The sequence below is a fragment of the Nerophis ophidion genome, linkage group LG11 (genome assembly GCF_033978795.1).
Source record: "Nerophis ophidion isolate RoL-2023_Sa linkage group LG11, RoL_Noph_v1.0, whole genome shotgun sequence".
In the NCBI taxonomy this organism is placed as follows: domain Eukaryota; kingdom Metazoa; phylum Chordata; class Actinopteri; order Syngnathiformes; family Syngnathidae; genus Nerophis; species Nerophis ophidion.
The window spans coordinates 43,786,798-43,811,977 of record NC_084621.1 but is presented as its reverse complement, the minus strand read 5'-3'; the positions used below and the strand labels follow the sequence as shown (position 1 = coordinate 43,811,977).

General features: G+C 40.3%; 1 protein-coding gene across 4 annotated transcripts in view; it reads right to left on the bottom strand.

Annotated features, from left to right (window-relative positions):
• LOC133562154 (receptor-type tyrosine-protein phosphatase U) overlaps positions 1 to 25,180 on the bottom strand; it is a 565,556-nt gene that overhangs the window by 145,015 nt on the left and 395,361 nt on the right. For all 4 annotated transcript variants that reach the window (XM_061916074.1, XM_061916075.1, XM_061916076.1 and 1 more), the window contains exons 11-13: positions 22,114 to 22,216; positions 21,757 to 22,030; positions 6,562 to 6,598 (exon numbers count right to left, since the gene is read on the bottom strand). In XM_061916074.1, coding sequence (XP_061772058.1) covers positions 6,562 to 6,598; positions 21,757 to 22,030; positions 22,114 to 22,216 — 414 coding nt within the window. The remainder of the gene's footprint in view (positions 1 to 6,561; positions 6,599 to 21,756; positions 22,031 to 22,113; positions 22,217 to 25,180) is intronic.

The window sequence follows — 25,180 nt, the reverse complement described above, 5'->3', positions numbered from 1 at the left end:
AGGCAAAGCTCTCAATTTACCGGTTGATCTACGTTCCCATCCTCACCTATGGTCATGAGCTTTGGGTCATGACCGAAAGGATAAGATCACGGGTACAAGCAGCCGAAATGAGTTTCCTCCGCCGGGTGGCGGGGCTCTCCCTTAGAGATAGGGTGAGAAGCTCTGCCATCCGGGAGGAACTCAAAGTAAAGCCGCTGCTCCTCCACATCGAGAGGAGCCAGATGAGGTGGTTCGGGCATCTGGTCAGGATGCCACCCGAACGCCTCCCTAGGGATGTGTTTAGGGCACGTCCAGCTAGTAGGAGGCCACGGGGAAGACCCCGGACACGTTGGGAAGACTATGTCTCCCGGCTGGCCTGGGAACGCCTCGGGATCCCCCGGGAAGAGCTAGACGAAGTGGCTGGAGATAGGGAAGTCTGGGCTTCCCTGCTTAGGCTGCTGCCCCCGCGACCTGACCTCGGATAAGCGGAAGATGATGGATGGATGGATGGATGGATAAACAGATCGTGATATGTAGTAGTGCATACTGACTAGTCACTAGGTGCAAGTAACGTCTCATGAATGTACTTTAGTATGTATACCTTCCAAGTTAAATAAATATATCCATTATAGGATTATATTCTCTCATTAAAGTGAACAAAACAAAGATCTGATTTGCAACTATTTCTACCTCGAAAAAGGCCAAACTTCAGTTTTTAAGGTTCCCGGCTTGCTCAGCATCAAGAGGGCGTCAAACTTAAATGGAGGAAGTAAAAGTTGTAACAAATTTGCCGTACGTGAACCAGCGAAAAAAGTGTGTCGAACTACTAATGTGCCAAAGGCGGAATTTGTCCGTCAAGAGGCACACTTAATCACTTTCCCCATGATGAAACATCCTCCCAACACTGTTAGTAAAGTATACTTGCTTGCAAACAAATGTATTTGATGTATTAAGAGATGTGGGAGACCAATCATCACATGTGAAAGCAGCTGTGTAACTTATCAACACACAGACTGATTCACCTTTTATTATACCATGTTTAACTTCAATGTACATTTCGCCTTTTATTTACCCTATTTTACCTACTTCGTCTAGCTTTGTATTCCCCTTTTATCCTATCTATACCAGTTCAGCATGATTTGGAATAGATAGCTTTCATCCTAAAATTGTAACTATAAGTTAATACTGTTCTGAAATGAGTGCAGTGATTTAAAAATTGTATTTATTTAGATCAGGGGTATCAAACCTACGGTCCAGGTTTTATCTGGCTTAGGTAATAAGTTTTCCAAGTATTAAAATGAGCTGCATTTTTTTTGAATGAAAGAAACTGCTGTTTTAAATGTGTCCACTGGATGTCACGATAGCAATTCTGTTAGGACTAGCAAACGGTATAAAGCAGTGGTTCTTAACCTGGGTTCGATCGAACCCTAGGGGTTCGGTGAGTCGACCTCAGGGGTTCGGCGGAGGTCAAACCACACCCGACTCATCGTGTAAATACAAACTTCTCCCTATCGGCGTATTACGGATACGGCAACAGCTGACTGATTTTTGCAGGTGTGTGATTGGTTGTGGGTTTATGCACTGTGTTGGTTTTGTTATTTGAACAAGGTTCATGCACGGTTCATTTTGTGCACCAGCAAAAAAAACTTTAGTATGGGGAACATATTCACCATTAATTAGTTGCCTATTAATATTCAAATTAGTAACATATTGGCTCTTAACCTGTCATTATTAAGTACTTATTAATGCATTATTCGGCATGGCCTTATTATAACTCTAACCCTGATCCTAACCCTGACCCAATAACTCTAGTCTTTGTTACTTAGAATATGTCCCCCATACCAAAGTGTTACCAAAAACATGACTTTGTCTTGAATTTTTTTTTAAATAACAATTTATTTTTCACTAAAGTAGGGTTCCGTGAATACGTATGTGAAACTGGTGGGGTTCGGTACCTACAACAAGGTTAAGAACCACTGGTATAAAATAAAGCATGGCTGCGGCTCCTCTCCCTCAACCCAAATAAAACTTAAAACCTGCCGTTATATGTCTTCTGCTTCGAACACATCGTTTCTGTTCACCCTTACTCCCCCATAATGTCTCTGTCAAAAACGAGAAAACTTAACCCGTTTGAATAGTTTTTACCTCCGTTTCTTACGGTTTGTTGAGCTAGCACTGGATTGATATGTGGACATGCCAAAGAAGGTATTTGATACCTAGAAGACCTTACATGTGTTTTTTGTTCAATCCCTGAAAGACTGTGACTTAAAGTTTAATCCTGGCTTTGTTGATACACCGAGACAAAGTCTAAGCTCATTGTGTTTTTGAAACTGCACAAATGTCCTCAACGAAAAATTTTAAAGTGTTTTGTCCAGAGGATTATTTGTGATTTGTACGTATTCAGAATGTACTTCGTCTATTTTTGGCCAAAATAAAACAAAGACAACAACCCGGAGTTGTTTTTATTTTTAAGTTATCATGCCATGATTTTACCATGCCAAGCCAAAACGAGTTTGACAACCCTGATTTAGATAGTAAAGAATATACTATTACACAATACTGCACTCATACAGGCCCTGCGATGAGGTGGCGACTTGTCCAGGGTGTACCCCGCCTTCCGCCCGATTGTAGCTCAGATAGGCGCCAGCGCCACCCGCGACCCCGAAAGTAACAAAAGTAGAAAATGGATGGATGGATGGATGGATGCACTCATACATTTACAGATAGATAGATAGCCTGGCCCCTGACCTATTTTTTTTAGCCAATGTGTTTGGACACCCCTGCTCTAAAAACGTATTTGTTTGCAACTCTGCACACAAGAGTATATTACACAGGGGGCCACGGCCGGCACTTAGCTCACTTTCTTCCCATGGAGGGGGTGTGAGTGGGTTTAACGTCAGACAAATCTTTGCATATTTGAAGATAGCCCTACATGAAACCAAACATGAAATGTGTTATTATATTCGAAGAAACTAGCCCTTAAATTGTTTTACTCAACCCACAAAAGCCTTAACGAGAGACAAGACAGAGCTTAGGGGCAAAAAAAAAAAAAAGAAAACAAGACACCCAGCCTAGTCAATTTCTGTGCAAGGATGTGTTTACTGCTACGGTAGAGTGATTTCTCCAAACTCATGACTTTTATTCACTGTGATCCTCAGTCCAGCTGTAGAAAGGGATGGGGTGGGGGTGTGGTGGAGTGGGGTTCTCCTGCCAAGAGAATTTAGTGTCAATTTCCTTGCCCTTTTCATGTCCCTTCCAATCCAAAACCTGAGGTACGGAAGAGGGGGGTGTGGGTGATGGGGGGAAGGCACTTTCTCACACTGAGGCCAAGGTGGCTCCATGTGCAGTGCAAGTTTTGATGTGGAGGACCCTTGGAGCCCGCTGAGGTCAGACCCCTCAGATGTAGCCATAGAGTGGGCCGCTGATGAGAACAAAGACACTGCCTTTGATATGCTGCATCCCAGCAGCCGCCTCCAAACAAACAGGATGAAAGTCTGACCTCTAATCCCTCCATGAGCGTTGCCCTTTTCTCCGAAAAGCGCAGCTAAACAACCAGGGCTGACGGGGAATATTTGTTCACATTTCCAATTTTGCACTTGAGAAATGTACATTTTACCTTTTATTTACCCTATTTTGCCAACTTGTATCTTCTACCCATCCATCCATTTCCTACCGCTTGTCCCTTTTGGGGTCGCGGGGGGGGGGGGCTGCAGCCTATATCAGCTGCATTCCGGCGGAAGGCGGTGTACACCCTGGACAAGTCGCCACCTCATCGCAGGGCCAACACAGATAGACAGACAACATTCACACGCACATTCACACACTAGGGCAGGGGTAGGGAACCTATGGCTCTACATTAGGGGTGTCAAACTCAAATACAGAGTGGGCCAACATTTAAAACTGAAAAAAGTGGCGGGCCAAGGTTGAACAAATTAACCTTTTAATAGGGACCCAAAAAAGTTTTGCATTGAATATTGAACAAGCAATATAACTTCATAGTGACATGCAAACTCGAGTTTCAAATAATATTAATAATAAAATAAATTCAATGGCGTATCAAATTAAATTTTTATAAAAATTGAAATCTTCTTTTCTTTTTGCAGCCTTCTCAGGTAAATATCAAAATAAACTTTTTTCACAAGATAAAAATACATTTGAAAATAAAATAACAATAATGAATGAATCAAGCATTAAAGTCTTGAAGTAGCAAGAGAACGTGCACAAATAAAACGTTAATTATTGCTCAGTTTGCTTAGCTAATTTGCTTTAACACTAAATATGGAAAAAGCAACACTTATATATGCAAAATCTTAATAGTGGTGGTAGCAGAGGGTGTATATTGTAGCGTCCCGGAAGAGTTAATGCTGCAAAGGGATTCTGGGTATTTTGTTTATGTTGTGTTACGGTGCGGATATTCTCCGAAATGTGTTTGTCATTCTTGTGTGTCTTGGGTCCACAGTGTGGCGCATATTTGTAACAGTGTTAAAGTTGTTTTTAGACGGCCACTCTTAGTGTGACCTGTATGGTTGTTGACCAAGTATGCGTTTCATTCACTCTTGTGTGTGTTTAAAAGCCACATATATTATGTGATTAGGCCGGCACGCTGTTTGTATGGAGTAAAAGCGGACATGACGACAGGTTGTAGAGAACGCTTTAAGGCAGGGTCTTTAAGGCACACCCCTAATATTGTTGTCCGGGTGGAAATCGGTTGAAATTCGGGAGAATGGTTTCCTCGGGAGATACTCGAGAGGGGCACTGAACTTCAGGAGTCTCCCGGGAAAATCGGGAGGGTTGGCAAGTATGAGTATTAGCGGTGAATGCGGCTGTATAATACCGGCGGGCCAGTACTAATTTTAATTTGATATTGCCTCAAGGGCCAAATTAAATTACACGGCGGGCCAAATGTAATGTTAATTTGATAATGCCTCAAGGGCCAAATTAAATTACACGGCGGGCCAAATTTGGCCCGCGGGCCAGAGTTCGACACCCATGCTCTAGAGCCAGATGTGGCTCTTTTAATGACTGCATCTGGCTCTGAGATAAATCTTAGCTGACAATGCATGACACGATAAGTAATGAATAATTCCGCTGGTAATCACAGTGTTTAAAATAATGTTCAACTTATAAAACATTCTCTTTCATTTTAATGCAATAATCCGCTTTCTATCGCACCTGTCCAAGATGTCGCAATATTATATTTATTATTGGTTAACTTTAGAATAACAATGTTATTAAAAAGAATAATAGACTTATTATATTCTAAAAACGTATGTCCTACTTAAAAATGCACGCATTTATTTGTATTCAGTGTTAATAAATATTATATGGCTCTCACGGAAATACATTTTGAAATATTTGGCATTCATGGCTCTCTCAGCCAAAAAGATTCTCGACCCCTGCACTAGGGCCAATTTAGTGTTGCCAATCAACCTATTTTCCTTCTTTTACTTTGTCTAGCTTTTTAATTTTTTTTTTTTTACCTTGTTTTATATTAACTTTTTGTTACTTTTAATTTACCTTATTTTTCCTTTTATTTATCTTATTTTACCTTATTGTGACGGCTTGTCACACCAGGCCGTGCCTTATTTCGAGTTTGTTCGAACTTTCCTGTGTTTTATGATTTAGTTATAGTCTAGCGCTCTTATTTTGGTTTCTTTTCCCATTTTGGTTTGTCCTTCCTGAAGAAAGTTGACCCCTGCTTCAGAGCGACTGTTATGTCCACCTGATTTTTTATTAGTAATTAGACTGCCTTCGTGTGAATGTGAGCGTGAATGTTGTCTGTCTATCTGTGTTGGCCGTGTGGTGATGTGGCGACTTCTCCAGGCTGTACACGAATGCAGCTGAGATAGGCTCAAGCACCAACCGTGACCCCGAAAGGGACAAGCGGTAGAAAATGGATGGATGGATAGACTGCCTTCTTTAAGCCAGTCTCGCACTTTACTCAGCGTTTGGGAATTGACTGATTTGGCACGTTGTTGGTTCTTTTCAAGACAGCCTTGTTTGAGTTTCCCTATAATCCTTTCATGCACTCCTAAAAGCACATGTGTTCTGTTTTACGTGCACAACCCCGCAACAAGTGTTTTTGTAGAGTTTGACTACTCACAGGTGTAAATAAATATAATTTTACTTGCAAGCTGCATTCCTGCATTCCATTTTGCATCTCAAATAAGGACAACTACCGCTAACATGTGGCCCCGCAAGTGTGACATATATAACTTATTTTACCTTCAATATACTTATTTTTAACTGCATTTATTTTTCTATTTACCTTCATTTACCTTTATAGCTCCCTTTTTTACTTGGTTGAACTTTTACACTTACCTTTTTTACTTTATACTTACCTTCTTTCACCTTCTATTTACCTTCTTTTGCCTTTTATTTACCTACTAATATTCTTTTACTTTCTATTTACCTTATCTGACCTTCTTTTTGCCTTATATCACATTTTTACTGAACTTATTTTACTTTCTTTGGAGTCCTTTTGCATGATTTCATTTCAATAACAAAGAGAAAATACTGCAACGTGTGTAAAGATTTTTGATGCAAAATACACTCTGGGTCACACCATTCATGTCATATTACCTTTGCGGGCAATGCGGATGCAGTTTATTCTGGATTCCTGCAAAAGGAAAAACACACAAATGAGGAGAGTGTTACTTTGCCTTTTTCATTAATAGAACCAGATACAAAGTGATATCCTCTCTATAAGATCTAAAGCTCACAATTTTAAGTGGGCTCTTCTTTCCTTCTCTAAAAGTATGTTTTATTTGAGTAATTACTGCAGGAAAATGTACTCTGACTAAAAGGAAAAATAACCTTTTGATATGAGAGTTATAACAACATTTCAGTAAATCTGTGAGCTGTGGCATCCTACTAAAGACACAGATAAGAGATTCTTTCTGAAGGAGAAAAGATTAGAGTTAAAAAGGGGTTGGGGGGCTATAATTAGGGGATGGTTCCAGACTGATGCACCACTATGAAAATGAATTAATTCTATTCAAACTCCAGCTGATGACATCTCAGAGTTATAAAAGGACCTTTGTTGAACAACATTAATGAAATTCAAGACCCTAATCCAATTCCACCTCTTTGAGAGATGCTTGATCAAATTAAAATGTACAGATGCCATTAAGGGACACTTATGTAAATGGCGCTGAGCACGTACAGTTAAATAGATGTTTTTTTGTCTTTATTTTCCTTGAGAGGCTGTTTCCCGTCTTCAATGCTTTGGCCTTAGCCCCACACATTTGCTGCTCTCGCTTATGCTTGAAAGTCACAAGCATCCTTTAGAATGGTGAAAAGGATTGCCTTTCCTCAAAGTTGCTAAAACAGTTTCAAAATTAAAAAAAATTAAAACGATGAAACAACACCCTATCAACATATATAGCCACAATCTTGTGCCATTTCCAGCAAAGTTATTCAACAAAACAAGAAAAATCCACTTAAACTCCAAAACTGACATATATATATATATATATATATATATATATATATATATATATATATATATATATATATATATATATATATATATATATATATATATATATATATATATATATATATATATACATATATATTGGGGCTTTAATTGTATGTATATTTACTGCTTAAAGACCTTGCAAATGCCAGCAAATGTTGTGGATTGAAAATGAATATGAAGAAAACTAAAGTTATGGCAAATTTCATGGTACCTCATGGACCTGTGACTGTTAATGGAAATGATATTGATGAAGTTAATGAATATATCTATTTGGGGCAGAGATTTAACCTAAAAGAAAAGAGTCAAGAGCACGAGATAGGGAGGAGAATCAGATTGGGCTGGTGCCAATATGGAAAATTGAGCAACATCATGAGAGGAGAAATACCATTAAGCCTAAAAAGAAAGGTCTTCAATCAATGTGTGTTACCAACCATGACATATGGAGCTGAAACTTGGGAATTGTCAAATAAAATGGAAAAGAAAATAGCAGCAGCACAACACAACATGGAAAGTAATATGCTCGGAATCACATATAAAGACAGAAAAAAAAATGAATGGGTGAGAAAACAAACGCAAGTCCAAGATATTATGAGAACTATCAAATGAAATAAGTGGAAGTGGGCTGGACATATCAGTAGGGGAACCGATAATAGATGGACTTCTCTAATGACATCATGGAGACCCATGGATGGGAGCAGAAATAGAGGAAGACAGAGAGTGAGATGGCGAGATGAAATTGACAAATATTGGGGAACAGTGCAGTGGCAGGGAGCAGCTAGAGATCGTTCACTTTGGCAGAAACATGCTGAGGCTTTCGTCCAGCAGTGGACTGACAACGGCTGATGATGATGATGATGATGATGATGATGATGATATTTACTCACCAGAAGTTTACTCTTTCCTGGGATTGTCACTGTCCAGTACTCTCAATTTGTAGTTTCATTTACCCTGTCTGGCTACTGAGTGATGGCTCTAACACCTGTCCTTAATTGGCAACCGGGTACAGGTGTGTCCCGGTTGCCAATCAGTCTCCCATTTCAGGGCCGGTTATCAATGCCTATTGCTTTGTCTAAGACCTCATGCGTCAGGAAGCGAGTGTCTCTTTTTCCTCCAAAAAGAGGTTCCGTGTCATGTTGTGCACTTGTTAGCTGCACTCACCTTCTTTTGTTCTGTTTTCTACTCCTAGCTACGTGTTCTTTGACTCCATTGTGAGTGTGTTTTTTTTTATTTTTTATATACTAAATAATATTATACTCTGTGTCTGCTAACCGTCACAATGCCAAAGCTACGTTCCGTTCTCCTGACACGCGGTGTAAGTATGCACTGATTTTATACATAATATACACGTCATTGTACAAACCCCGTATCCATAGAAGTTGGTAAATTGTGTTGGATGTAAATATAAACGGAATACAATGATTTGCAAATCCTTTTCAACCCATATTCAACTGAATGCGCTACAAAGACAAGATATTTAAAGTTCAAAATCATAAACTTTATTTTTTTTTGCAAATAATAATTAACTTAGAATTTCATGGCTGCAACACGTGCCGAAGTAGTTGAGAAAAGGACATGTTCACCACTGTGTTACATCACCTTTTTTTTTTTTAACAACACTCAATAAACGTTTGGGAACTAAGGAAACTAATTTTTTAATCTTTGAAAGTGGAATTCTTTGCCATTTTTGTTTTATGTATGGCTTCAGTCGTTCAACAGTCCGGGGTCTCCGCTGTCGTAATTTACGCTTCATAATGCGCCACACATTTTCGATGGGAGACAGGTCTGGACTGCAGGGGGGACAGGAAAGTACCCGCACTCTTTTTTTACGAAGCCCCGCTGTTGTAACACTTGCCTTGCTGAAATAAGCAGGGGCGTCCATGATAATGTTGCCTGGATGACAACATATGTTGCTCCAAAACCTGTATGGACCCATCCATCCATCCATCATCTTCCGCTTATCCGAGGTCGGGTCGCGGGGGCAACAGCCTAAGCAGGGTTACCCAGACTTCCCTCTCCCCAGCCACTTCGTCTAGCTCTTCCCGGGGGATCCCGAGGCGTTCCCAGGCCAGCCGGGAGACATAGTCTTCCCAACGTGTCCTGGGTCTTCCCCGTGGCCTCCTACCGGTTGGACGTGCCCTAAACACCTCCCTAGGGAGGCGTTCGGGTGGCATCCTGACCAGATGCCCGAACCACCTCATCTGGCTCCTCTCGATGTGAAGGAGCAGCGGCTTTACTTTGAGTTCCACCTGTATGGACCATTCATTATTAATGGTGCCTTCACAGATGTGTAAGTTACCCATGCCTTGGGCACTAATACACCCCCATGCCATCACAGATGCTGGCTTTTGAACTTTGCGCCTATAACAATCCGGTTATTTTCCCCTTTGTTCTGGAGGACACCACGTCCTCTGTTTCCAAATATAATTTGAAATGTGGACTCATCAGACCACAGAACACTTTTCCACTTTGCATCAGTCCATTATAGGTGAGCTCGGGCCTTGTTGATAAAAGGGTTTGGCTTTTCATAGTAGAGTTTTAACTTGCACTTAGAGATGCAGCGACCAACTGTAGTTACTGACAGTGGTTTTATGAAGTGTTCCTGAGCCCATGTGGTGATATCCTTTACACACTGATGTCGGTTTTTGATGCAGTACCGCCTGAGGGATCAAAAGTCAGTGATATCATCACTTACGTGCAGTGATTTCTCCAGATTCTCTGTACTTTTTGAGGATTTTATGGACCGTAGATGATAAAATCCCTAAATTCCTTGCAATAGCTCGTTGAGAAATGTTGTTCTAAAACTGTTCGACAATTTGCTTACAAAGTGTTGACCCTCACCCCATTCTTGTTTGTGAATTACTTAGCATTTCATGGAAGCTGCTTTTATACCCAATCATGGCACCCCAACTGTTCCCAATTAGCCTGCACACTTGTGGGATGTTCCATATAAGTGTTTGATGAGCATTCCTCAACTTCATCAGTATTTATTGCCACCTTTCCCAACTTCTTTGTCACGAGTTGCAGGCATCAAATTCTAAAGTTAATGATTATTTGAACAGAAAAAAATGTTTATCAGTCTAACATCAAATATGTTGTCTTTGTAGCATATACAACTGAATATGGGTTAAAAATGCTTTGCAAATCAATTAATAATGGAGAAGTCAAAGTAGAAAGATGTAGGTGTAAAGCTTTAGCCTTTAGACACACAAACACACTGTGTTTCCTGGTATAAAATTCCTGGAAGTGAAGCTTTACTATGGATCAGAGCGGTCAAGCGAACATGGATCCTGACTACATGTCAACCGGGAGTTTTCGGTGAGAAAATGGTGGAAATAAGTCTCCTCTTACCGGAGATCAGCAGAGCCCGCGTCCTCCTACTGCCGTGACTTCTCTCAGAGACTCTGGCGTCAAAACACTCGTGGCCACACCCCTCCGACTTTAAGGTACTCTTTAACTCACTAAAACACTACCAACACAATAGGCATAAGGGATTTCCCTGAATTATCCTAGTAAATGTGTCTAAAAACGTTTGAATCGCTCTCACTTGCCCTCGCTTTTTTTTTTTTTCCTAGGCCTTCACTCTAAATTTCCTCATCCACGAATCTTTCATCCTGGCTCAAATTAATGGGGAAATTGTTGCTTCCTCGGTCCGAATAGTTCTTGCTGCTGGAGGCTCATATTATAAACAATGTGAGGATGTGTGGAGCCCTCACACGGGTGACGTCATCGTCTGCTAATTCCGCTAAAGGCAAGGCTTTTTTATTAGCGACCAAAAGTTGCGAACTTTATCGTCGATGTTCTCTACTAAATCCTTTCAGCAAAAATATGGCAATATCGCAAAATGATCAAGTATGACACATAGAATGGACCTGCTATCCCCGTTTAAATAAGAAAATCTCATTTCAGTAGGCCTTTAACTTGTTCTATAAATATTTCCCTAACGCTTCAATGGTTTGCATTTGGATTTTCGGCTCTCATTAGGATCCCAAATACACAAAAACAGGCGCCAACACACACGAAAAGTGGGTTTTGCATAATAGGACCACTTTAATAGTTATAGTGGTACAGTATTGCTACTTTTAATGGTATTCTGAGCCACGGTACATGGTTAGCGCAATGCATCCTATTATTAGCACTCTGACTACTACAGCTGTGGTGTCCGTTGCAATTCATAAGGTGTATAATGAGTTTGACACCTGTGCTCTTTACGATAGGTATATGAATTACTGCATGCCAACTTAGCGGAACAGTTAAATTGGCAAGCGTGTCGTGGTTGTTCACACTTCACACATTTAACTGTGTAGTGCTAGTCCTGTCTCAGGGGCAGGTGGGTCCTGGCAGCTCCAAACACACAACATGGATTCCAACACACAACACAAGGCTCCACTGCCCATATTTTCAGTGTGTCTGCGTTTGAAGTAAGCGCTGCTGCATTCGCCAGCAAAGCCGCAGTCTGGTATCTACAGACTTTGAAGAGCCTCTTAAGACCGATCAATCAAAGCAATTACACAGGCTTGACAGTCCCTCTCCAGATAATTAGCACAGCTAAATGCTAAATATTATGAGGCCCCATACTGTTCAAACTACTCTCACACGGATGCCTCTGTTGGAGAGTATTGGATGCAATTTTCTCCAAGCTGTCAAGACGGACACAAACCCACCAGACCTTCATTAATGAACCAGTCAATATGACATAGAAGACTGAGGCAGGAAACTTTTATTACTCTATATCTAGTATAGATTTTCTTTGAAGCACAGACACATATTACCTGAATGTCAAACTTGACAAGAGGTAAAAAAAAAAAGTTGTTCCCAATCATCTCCAACGACTACATGTAACATCCAGGTACAGTATGTGATTACTTTAAGTAAGAACAGGTGATGCAAATTAGTTTTAAAATCATCCACACACACAACATGTACAGTGGGGCAAAAAAATATTTAGTCAGCCACCGATTGTGCAAGTTCTCCCACTTAAAAAGATTACAAAGGTCTGTAATTTTCATCATAGGTACACTTGAACTGTGAGAGAGAGAATGTGGAAAAAAATCCAGGAATTCACATTGTAAGAATTTTAAATAAGTATTTGGTCAACCATTCAAAGCTCTCACTGATGGAAGGAGGTTTTGGCTCAAAATCTCACGATACATGGCCCCATTCATTCTTTCCTTAACACGGATCAGTCGTCCTGTCCCCTTAGCAGAAAAACAGCCCCAAAGCATGATGTTTCCACCCCCATGCTTCACAGTAGGTGTGGTGTTCTTGGGATGCAACTCAGTATTCTTCTTCCTCCAAACACGACGAGTTGAGTTAATTCGACATTCGGCTTAGTAATCATATTTTTACACCTAATTTTTGTTACTTTGTAGCCCTTCGCACAAGCAAGTTGTGAGGCTCTTTTTGTGTGTGTAAAACTGGAGCCCTGCTGTCTGCCCACCTAGACAAAGATTGTGAATGACTAAAAAGAGGGATCATTGTTTTCAGTTAATTCTATTGTCAAATAAACGCTCTCAGGTGCTGAGAGCGATGCACAGAGAAACCTATTTCTCTTTCTCCTTGTTTGAAGCGAGAGACTAATAAACACAAGGGTCAACATTTCTGTCACACAAATGGCGGTGATGGCAGAGGAAAAAGAACACCTGAGCCTCTTGCAGAAACGTTATCGCACTGATTAAAAATCTCGACGTCGATTCTATGTCGAATACTCGTGCAGCCCGAGTGACAATGATGTCATGTATCGCCACCATGGGCTGACTCGACGTCCAAACAGGTTGTTCCAATGTCATATATATCACAGCCCGTTTGGAGCTTTCAGCATCATACTAGGGAGGTTTCTTCTGCGTTGTAGTCCTTATTATCACATCTGCCTTTTTAGATTAGGGACAGCATCTCAGAAAACTCTCGCTCAAAAGATAAAACATGTTCTCATTCCAATTCTGAATGCTTGAATACTGTATTTCTTTATTATTCGCCTTAACTTCATGAGACGTCATGTGTCAATCTTTAAATGATTATTATGCATTTGTAAAACAAATGCAATTTTTGGAAATATAATAATCACACTGTATGGGACATGTGTAATATCAGTATCATACAGTAACTTCCAAAAGTTTCTTCCACTTATAAAAAATAACTGTCTCAACTATGTTTATTAGTTATGGTGAAAACTTTCGAGATGCTCTTTTCCTGAGCCCAGCAGAATGTATATTAACTACAGGTGTCAAATTATTAATTTGAAAAATTAGATTAACCACACTTCTGAATTTTGATTAACTTGCATACCTTTTCAAATGATGAGAGTATGAGGAAAGTATGGACCACTCCACTGAAATTGACTCAGCAAAATGAGACAGATCAAGTGAGAGGAGTGTTATTTGTAGGGTCATTTTAATGATTCTGACTTTGAAGAAAAAGGGTTTTGATCGGAGTTTAGATGTAAAAAATGTAAGAAACTGCCAAATGCGATCCCAAAAATCAGGAGCCCCTTCAAAGGGAGACAGACTGAGTCTGAACCATCAGAAAAGTGGTAAAAGAAGTGCAGATATTAAAAAATGAGAGACAAAGAATATAAGCCCCTAGTATTATATTTTGCGTCCTCTTCTACGGATGTTTTCCTCAATGTGCTTGAGGAAATTCTGAAAGAGCATGAGGAAACACAGGCTATGATGTCTGTAGAAGAGGAGATAAATGTGTTTGGAAATAGCAATTGTTTTACATTTATTTTTTGCTCATAATGTTAACCATATCGGTTTTGATTTAATCATGGACAAAGGCAACAAAAACATACAAATAAGTGATCAGAATAATAGACTTACATGCCTTTATTCACACTGTCCATGTGTGGAAAATAGACTCCAGTTCTGTACATGACATCACACCAAGAGGGGGCTACATACCGAGTCTGGCGATGCAAAAGGGGGCTTTCCAAGTACAGTTCGTTATCTACCTATCACTCAAAAAACTAAATGAAATTATGGGAAATGACAGGCAGATTCATTGTCAGAAACAAAAAATACCCAATTAGTGAAATTTCTGTCATGGGGACGCTATGGGTCCTTTTAGGTAAAGTAGAATATGTGGTCAAAATAAATTGTGTGAATTATCAGCATTTATACATGATTAATATGTTTTTTTTGTGTGATTAATTGTCTTTGACAGCCCTAATATGAATGATAATTTTTGTCTTCTAGTCCCTCTCAGGTGAGGTTTACCTCACATTCGTAAATCTGTTCATGTTTTGTTTTTATCTTAATTGCATTGTGTTGTTCTCCTCTACCAATGTCCACTGCCACTACTTCTGTAGAATATTCTGAATGAAAGCAGCACCATGCTAAAAAAGGGGGACACTGTCGCCTGGGTAATGCTCCACCCAATGCTCCCCTCATTGTGGGTCATGGGCTCTGCCTCACTACCAGACAAAACAAAACCTAATCCCGTCCACCAGTAAACCCTATCTAAGCCCATGCTTAGCAGAATAGTGGTATGAAGTGCACAGTATGCACTCCCTCAATAGGTTTCTCCAATGGCTTAGAAAAATATGCCACTGGTAATGGAGCAAATCTGTCAGGAAAATGCATGGCTGCAGTTTTGTTACCCCAAGATGCAAGAACAAGGAGAGCTGAGAGCAGGTAAAATGACTTTAATTATCATCAAACAAAAACACGAAGCAGTCTTGCAAACAGAAGTTCCAAACAGAGAATTATCTTCGAGCACTGAGGAGTGCTCGAGTGAAAACATAAATAGACATATGTTGATTGGCAGCAGGTGTGGACCGGCTGCCAATCAACGGCAAGTGAGGAGAAAACAGTGCTCCGCAGAACAAACAGGAACTTTAACAAAATAAGAGCACTGACGGGAAGTAAATACAAAAACAAGGAAAACCAACAGAAATGAAGTGACAGATCGTCACAGGATCACCCCGTCAAGGAACAGATTCCAGATGTTCCCTTGAAACACGTAAGGAAAAAAAGTCCAAAAGTCCAAAAGTTAAGGGAGGGCGGAGGGAGGACTTGGCAGAGGGTCGCCAAACCAAGTGTCCCCGCAGCCAGCGAGGGAGAGTCAGGTGGCGACGACGCGTTGAACGCCGCTGCAACTGGCGAGGCGGGCAATCACGGAACGGTCACATCAGAGGCAGACGAGGAGGAGGTTGCGCAGGAGGGTGGGGTAGGAGCTCGAGTAGGTCGCGCAGCTGGCATCGCCGACGATGAAGATTGCGGCACCTTGCAGTCTCAACAGTAACGCGGAAGATGTCCGCGCAGTGCGAAGGCGCGCCAGAGAAGATGAAGGTGGCCGCGCTGTTGGAAGAGACGATGGCGGGGATGACAGCGGCGTGTGCTTGGCTGCACCGCTGCCGGTAGTAACCCCCATCCACTAGGCGGATACCAGACGCCGTCCACCACTGGGCGAAGGAGTTCCTGTCTGCCGATGACCCCCGGTGCGAAAACCTGGGACGGGCGGAAGGGGGCCAGGAGGAGGGAACAGGACACGTCCCTCGCAGAGTCCCAGCAGGAGGACAGAAGGGACATCACAGTGGGCTCAACTGGAGCCTTCCCCAGAATAGCAGGACGAGCAGGTGTTGGCAGGAAGAGCAGCCGTGGTGCAGCTCCTGGAAGCTGCCTAGGAGCAGGAAGAGGTGCTGGGGGTCCAGCCGTGTGTTGGGCGTTGTGGTGCCGCGACCGGCGTAAAACACGGGGCTGTTACCGGCGTAAGACCGGGGCTGTGACCGCCGTGCGACGCGGTGTGGGAACCGGTGGTCGACGAGCCGGCACAGGCGATTGCCGTGGAGCTGGGACAGAAAGCACAGCAGGCGATGGGGAAGATGCCGGCGGTGGATGCGCCGGTCGGAGATCCGGAACTGGCGGCCGAGCCGGGAGGGAAAGGTCCGAGCCTGCTGTGGGCTGGGACCGCAAAAACCTGGATTTCAAGTCCTCCATGAATTGTGCGGTCCGGAACGTCGGCTGTACATCGCCAACAGAGTAGTTCTCGGGAGGTAACAACAGTCTGGCTCGAAGATACTGTCACAAAAATGCATGGCTGCGGTTTTGTTACCCCAAGATGCAAGAACAAGGAGAGCTGAGAGCAGGTAAGATGACTTTAATCATCATCAAACAAAAACACAAAGCAGTCTTGCAAACAGAAGTTCCAAACAGAGAATTATCTTCGAGCACTGATGAGTTCTTGAGTGAAAACATAAATAGACATATGTTGATTAGCAACAGGTGTGGACTGGCTGGTAATCAACGGCAAGTGAGGAGAAAACAGTGCTCTGCGGAACAAACACGAAATTTAACAAAATAAGAGCACTGACGGGAAGTAAATACAAAAACAGGAAAAAACAACACAAATGAAGTGACAGATCGTCACAAAACCACCCACCTAAGTCTATTAGCAAAAAAGACGACTGTCTACTGACAGAACCAAATCTGTTAAGACCATTAACGGATGAGACCAAACCACCAAGGGGAAGAACCACCTTTAATGTTGATGCTATCACAACTACTTTATCTGCTCCAATGATGTGTTTGAAAGACTTGCTAAATCAAATTGGGGTTGGATTGCTTTCGAGTGGGAATGATTGTGGCAACATCTTGCAGGGTTGAGACAGGATCCATCCACAGATGGACAATGAATTAATGAGATCGAATCCCTAAATGACCCAGGACAGGAATGTCACTGGATAAAGACAGCTCTGCATGCGTAACCTCTGTGTATTGTAAAAAAAATACAAAATAAAAAAAGTCCTTTATATGTCAACAGGTCCACTTTGTGGACATGTCATTCAAGCACGGAGGTCTGGCTGTGGATAGCAAATATTAAAGCATCGTCTCTCCTCCTCTGATCATCTGCACCTGGGTCCAATTATCACTAAGTAATTGCTTCATCCAGGTAGCAGCTCCTCGTGTAATCGAATTTGGAAAGTTAATGTCCCCTGGGTATCGCTGGAGCCCGAGCTTTGTCTTTTTACTCGAATGGCCGGAAACTTAAACATTGTTCCTTTTAACCATGACACTCTAAAACAGGGCTATTCATTTGGCGGCCCGGGGGCCAAATGTAGCAAAGGAAAGACACTATAACGGCCATCCAAGTTCAGTTCAAATCTTAGGAGACAAACGTTTTTGCATCAAGTTCCTAGAAACACAAGAGGGCTCCTGTTGTATAGAGGAACTTGAGCCAATGTAAACACATTTTCAGATCCTTGCATTGACATTTTAACCTTGGTCATAGGCAGAGAACCCTGGAGTCATACATAACTGAGGCGTTCCTTAAGGCAGCTCTTTAAGTTTTGTCCTTTTTGGCGGTTGCACATGTTTTTCATAATGTGAATTATGTAACTAATGTGTTGCTGTAGCTTGTTTACTTCAGATGCTTCGGTATTCATTTGTTCAACGCCTTCAGTGTCAATATTTGTGTTTCTCGAGGTCCTGTTTTAGGTCCTCTCTTTTTTATCATTCAACCTATTAAACTGGCGGGCTGCGAATTCAGTTAAAAAAACATTTTTGAAGATGAATCTTAAAAACACTAGAGTGCTGTCATAGAGATGATCGTTCACTAGCTGTTTTGCAGAAGGTCGTTGAAAACTACAGAGTGCTTCTGTAGCTCTGACAAAATAAAAAGACCAAAATCGAATGTCTACCGTTCTTCGGAATATACAAAATGTATAACAACTTGGGCATGAGCATGCAAGCCTGTCAACGTCTTGTATGAGCAAGCTTTTAAAGTGTTTGACAAACCATCATTGTAATATCTTAAAGAAACATACATTGCTGAGTTAGGAAAATATAAAAAATAATATGCAATTCCTTCCTTAGTGTACAACATTATTGATGGCCTAGCTCAACCTCTTCTAAAGTAATTTATAAAGACAAACTTAAATTGATGGATTGGTTTAGGACCTAGAGGTGAATTGTGAATTATATTTATATAGTGCTTTTCTCTAGTGACTCAAAGCGCTTTACATAGTGAAACCCAATATCTAAATCATATTTAAACCAGTGTGGGTGGCCACTGGGAGCAGGTGGGTAAAGTGTCTTGCCCAAGGACACAACGGTAGTCACTAGGATGTCGGAAGCGGGGATCGAACCTGGAACCCTCAAGTTGCTGGCATGGCCGTTCTACCAACCAAGCTACACTGCCCCAAGGTTACTGTCTGGTCCCATTCAGAAAAAGTGCTTTTAGGCCAGGGGTAGGGAACATATGGCTCTAGAGCCAGATGTGACTCTTTTGAGGACTGCACCTGGCTCTCAGATAAATCTTAGCTGACATTGCTTAACACGATAAGTAATGAATTATTCCGCTGGTAATCAAGTGTTAAAAATAACGTTCAAAATATAAAACATTCCCATGCTTTTTAATCCATCCATCCATCCCTTTTTCTACCGCACCTGTTCAAGAAGTCGCACTAATGGTAAGAAGAATTTCTTCATTATTGGTTAGCATCAGAATAACAATGTTGTCAAAAAGAAAAAGAGACTCTAAAAATGTTGGTCTTACTTAAAAATGCACATATTTAGTTGTATTCAGTGTTAAAAAATATTATATGGCTCTCACAGAAATACATTTTAAAATATTTGGCTTTCATGGCTCTCTCAGCCAAAAAGGTTCCCGAACCCTGTTTTAGGCAGTCAGTTTTTCTCATTGCACGTCACACTAATGGAACACGATACCAAGTAACGAATAAAACTTACAAACTCTTATTTCTTTCAGCGAGCATTTACAACTGTGTTTAATTAAAAATTTGCACTCATAATGAATCTTTATAAATCCACTAGACGTGTTGTATTATCACACATAAATGGTGTAATTGATAAAAGTATTTTTTAAAGTATGGGTTGTTTTTTGGGGAGTATGTTGCTAGTGATAAACCAGTCTTGTGACCCTGTCTGTACTTTCATATGTACAGTATGCAAATGTTGTGAAATAGTGCGAACATAGTCACAACTATGTATGCTAACCTTATTGCACACACACGCACACACGCACACACACACACACACACTCACACAAACACGCACGCACGCACGCACACACACACACAAACAAACACACACACACACACACACGCACACGTGTATGTGTGTGTGCAATAAGGTTACCGTACATAGTTATGGCAATGTGCAATTTACAACAGCACTTTACAGAATTGTGAATTAGCAGTTTGTAACAGGCAATGTGTAATGTTTTTCTTGCATATCTTAACACTCAATCGCTTTAGCACTTTGGCAATTACAGTAAATCCAACTTTCTAATTTCTGCTCTGTCATTAGTAATTTGTAATTATTAATGTTTTTTTAAATCCTACTGTTTGTTATATTATTGTATGTTCTTGTACTCCTCTTGTTTGATGCTGTCCTGTTCTTGTGTGTTAGGCATTAATTGCCCCAGGGATAAAATTATCCACTAGCTACAAAACTGTGCAATTTCTGTGTTTATCAATATGTACTGTCCCAGTTTTTTTTTTTTTTTCTTGTTTTTTAAGTCAAAGTCATTAAGAATATACGAGTGAAGGGAGTAATCCGCCCCACCCTGGTCATTAAATTAATGTAAATGTGGTCCTTAAAGGCCTACTGAAACCCACTACTACCCACCACGCAGTCTGATAGTTTATATATCAATGATGAAATATTAACATTGCAACACATGCCAATACGGCCTTTTTAGTTTACTAAATTACAATTTAAAATTTCCCGGGAGTTTTGTCCTGGAAACGTCGTGAAATGATGACGTGTACGCAAGACGTCACAGGTTTTTAGGAAGTATGAGCGCTGCACACAAACACACAGCTAAAAGTCGTCTGCTTTAACGGCATAATTATACAGTTTTTTGGACATCTGTGTTGCTGAATCTTTTGCAATTTGTAAAATTAATATTGGAGAAGTCACAATAGAAATATTTAGTTGGAAAGCTTTAGCCTTTAGCCACACAAACACACGGTGATTCCTTGTTTAAAATTCCTGGAGGTGAAACGTTACTATGGATCAGAGCGCGGTCAAGCGAACATGAATCAAGACGAAATGTCAACCAGCAGGTTCCGGTGAGAAAACTATTGGTTAAAAAGTCGCTTCTTACCGGAGAAAAGCTGAGCGTGTGCCTTCCATGCAGCTGCCGTCGACTCCCCTGAGACACTGTGCGTCAAGACACCCGTGGAGACACCCTTCCGACTATCAGGTACTATTTAACTCACTAAAACACTAGCAACACACTAAAAAGATAAGGGATTTCTCAGAATTATCCTATTAAATGTGTCTAAAAACATCAGAATCCGTCCCAATCGCGTTTTTTTTTTTAACTTTTTTTTTTTAACTTTTTTTCTAGTCCGTCGCTATCAATATCCTCAAACACAAATCTTTCATCCTCGCTCAAATTAATGGGGAAATTGTAGTTTTCTCGGTCCGAATAGCATATTTTGTTGGAGGCTCCCATTAGAAACAATGTGAATATGTGAGGAGCCCTCAACGGGTGACGTCATCATCTGCGACTTCCGGTAGAGGCAGGGCTTTTGTCTTAGCACCGAAAGTTGCGAACTTTATCGTGGATGTTCACTACTAAATCCTTTCAGCAAACATATGGCAATATCGCGAAATGATCAAGTATGACACATAGAATGGACCTGCTATCCCCGTTTAAATAAGAAAATCTCATTTCAGTGGGCCTTTAAAACAATTTAGTTGAATATTTCTGCTTTAAAGCCATGATAGAGATGTTTGCTAAGTCTGAACACATCAGCTAAATGTACAATAAAGAAAGGACAAACGAAGAATTTATTAGGAAAGAAAGTTAAGTGAATGGTACGTAATGAAAGGACAAACAAAACCATGTTATATAAAAGGTAGATGATGAAGAGTATATTGTTGACGCTTCGCACTTCCCACTAATACAGGCATGTAATTTACCCTTTCTGGCACGGGTGTAGGGAATCAAAGTAGTGGGAAATAAACACATCATTTCCAAGTACTTACCCTGCCAGCTCAAAATGTTATCGTTCCGCGATCCTTTCCATGGCATTAATACTATTTTAAGTGTTGTAAGCCCAGACAATGCCAGCTGTTTAACAGCATCAACCACAGTATTAACAAAACCACATCAGTAACATGATGTGTACCATGAATTGATTAACGTGGACCCCGACTTAAACAAGTTGAAAAACGTATTCGGGTGTTACCATTTAGTGGTCAATTGTACGGAATATGTACTGAACTGTGCAATCTACTTATAAAAGTTTCAATCAATCTATCAATCAAAACACCCCTTAACACTGGCTTCCGTTCAATGTGTGTTTACTAAAGTTGGACACTCACCCCTCTGAAATTGCTCATAGCCTGGAAGTAGACGAGGTAGCTTTTACGAGGGTCCAACGGGGTGTTCCAGTAGCCGTTGTAAGTATGATTGTCACCCACAGTGAAGGGACTGGCCTCTGGCAGGCTGCTGGGTGGCAGCTCAGCAGTGTAGTAGTGCGGGCTGCCCCTGGCCAAGGCCTCGCCGTGGGACATCGGTAGTGGGAAACACTCTTGAAGCCCAATCTCCCGTTTGACTTTTTTCCCTGTTTCCTCCTCTATCACCACCTGGTATGTGCTGAACACAACGGGTCAGAAGGGGACAATTTGAATGCATTCTTTCTGAAGCTTGCATTCCACAATTTAAGATGGTTTCCTCACCTGACAGGTGCTCCTCTGCCTTGGGCGGGGCGCAGCAACACAGTGATTGTACTTTCAGTCTCACTCAAGGGGGATGGCATGTCTCCATAATCGAATGTTGGCGCTGAGGACATATTTTACATACGTTAATGTTTCCCATACATTCATAATAAAAAACAAATGTATTCCTACTTGCAAACATATAGTCAAAAAACTCTTGAAAATCTTTAGAAATAAAAATAATATAATATTTCGTTTTTTTATATTACTTTTAAACTTTTTTATTAAATGTAAATATTTAAAAAAAATACTTTTTTTGCAATGTAATAAATATGTAATATTATTTATTATATTATGCTAGATCCACTCGACGTCTTTTGCACCGGTCGCCCCAAATCTGCGGTCCCCTCCAAGGTTTCTCATTGTCATCCCATTGGGTTGAGTTGTTTCTTGGATCTTAGCCAAGGATGTCGTTGTAGCTTGTGCAGCCCTTTGAGACACTCATGATTTAAGGCTATATAAGTAAACATTGATTGACTGATTGATTAGTTTAGTAAGATTTTCCAGAGTTTGGTGCCTGTATGCTTCTAAGTAGAAATACATTTGCTGTATTCTGTCGAGTGTGATTCATAATGCACTTTGTACATTTGTTAAATGTAAAAAGTGCAAGATAAAAACATTTTTTGCTCATCAAAATTGGCATCTGCATTACAACACATGTAATGGTGCTTTACACCTGTGGTTCTCAAATGGGGGTACGCATACCCCTGGGGGTACTTGAAGGTATGCCAAGGGGTACGTGAGATTTTTCCAAAATATTCTAAAAAAAAGCAACAATTCAAAAATCCTTTATAAATATATTTATTGAATAATACTTCAACAGTGTGAAAATAAATGCTACAATTCAATATTCAGTGTTGACAGCTAGATTTTTGTGGACATGTTCCATAAATATTGATGTTAAAGATTTATTTTTTTGTGAAGAAATGTTTAGAATTAAGTTCATCAATCCAGATGGATCTCTATTACAATCCCCAAAGAGGGCACTTTAAGTTGATGATTACTTCTATGTGTAGAAATCTTTATTTTTAATTGAATCACTTGTTTATTTTTCAACAAGTTTTTACTTATTTTTATATATTTTTTTCCAAATAGTTCATGAAAGACCACTACAAATGAGCAATATTTGGCACTGTTATACAATTTAATAAATCAGAAACTGATGACATAGTGCTGTATTTTACTTCTTTATCTCTTTTTTTTTTGCTCTGATTAGGGGGTACTTGAATTAAAAAAATGTTCACAGGGGGTACATCCCTGAAAAAAGGTTGAGAACCACTGCCTTACACTGTTGCATGGTACTGTACATGCTGCTTAGTAATACATAATTACTTATTGTCTTAGCGCTTAGTTACAGTACATTGGAACATCTTAACACAAAGTGTGTTTCAACTGTCCCTCAGCCTTCTTTCTTTTGTTAGCCAGAAATTTAACTTTCTTTGCCGAAAGACGTTGGTACATGTGCCTGCTCTGTGCTGCAGCACCAGCAATAATCTCACTCCGCACCATTTTCTTATGTTGCGAGAAAGGCAAGTAAATGTTTTTTAATAACTTATTTCTAATACCGTATCTAATTTTAAAAAGCTTTCAAATGCCATCACAGGGTCAATGGTTAAATATCATTTTACTTTTATTACACTGCAATTAATTTTCTATTTTCCTCACACTTCTTGACAGCAAAGACTAATCAAAAGGTTTCTTATAACATAGCCTGTACAGTTTATAAAGATGTAATATTGCCAACAGACGGATTGAACGCACAGTGTTTGGCTATTTATTATCTATTAAATGTTCCATCTCTTGCAGAACTAGCACACAGCAGAATATCAGAAAAGAGACACCCTATTTCTGTGCCTACAAGGCCAGCACAGCTAATATACTAAATACCCTTGTCCCCACATTAAGCACATTGTTAGAACCTCTCTTATAGTTTCCCTGGCCACAGGTCCAAGTTAAAGTCATGCCAGGGAGGCAAAATAGATTGAGTTTTTCATTTAAATGGATTTTTTTTAAAGTCATGCTCTTCCCGAGAGTTGTCGCGGCACATTTTGCTTTTAATATCAGGAGTCAATTAGAAACGGAGAGGAGAGCAAACAGGTCATGTAGAATACACGATTAGTACATTAAAAACTTGTTGGCCAATATCACAGCATTCAGTTCAGACATTATTAGACTAAAAGATTGAAAAAATTCAAAAACACTGAGGATCGCTGGCAATTAAGATCTTTTGAAAGGCAGCAGGCTAATTAAACATCAGACACAGTGTTGCACATGTCTAACTGTATATGTGCTCATGTAAAAGTGGAGCTGGATGATCAGAAATGGCTACAGTTTAAAGATGCTGAAAGTAGTTGCAGTTGAAGGTGCTCAATGTTTGCATGCTGTCAGCACCGCTTTGAGAGAAACTCAGTGTAAGTGAATGTTCTGCATCATTGGCCAGCCAAAAGGAGTTGAGGATGACCTGCAAATACTTCTCCTTTCCTCCTGCAAAATGGATTTGTGCCAGAACTCTCCATGACACATAGCCAGTAGGCAGGGATTGTGCTCTAAATCGCTAATTAAAGTAAACGGCCTCTCAGAAGAGAGACTTAGGCAGTGCTAGTTAGACATAGTTTGGAGTAGCTTTGCTATGCATTCTTTGCAGGAGTAATTCCATCACCAAACAAGCACATTAAAAGGAGAGACCATGAGGACGGCTGGATTCCCATCAGCATTATCAAGAAGACTATTTAATGTGACATTTGTCCTTGACAGTATATACCTTATGTGTGTGTGTGTGTGTGTGTGTGTGTGTGTATATATATATATATATATATATATATATATATATATATATATATATATATATATATATATATATATATATATATATATATACATCTATATATATATATATATACATATATATATATATATATATATATATATATATATATACATATATTCATAACACATGCCCTTCCTTATACCAAATGTCCTCTCTGTGGTGTTTCTCCACAAGTTAATTAATGTCTTAAGGACAACAAGA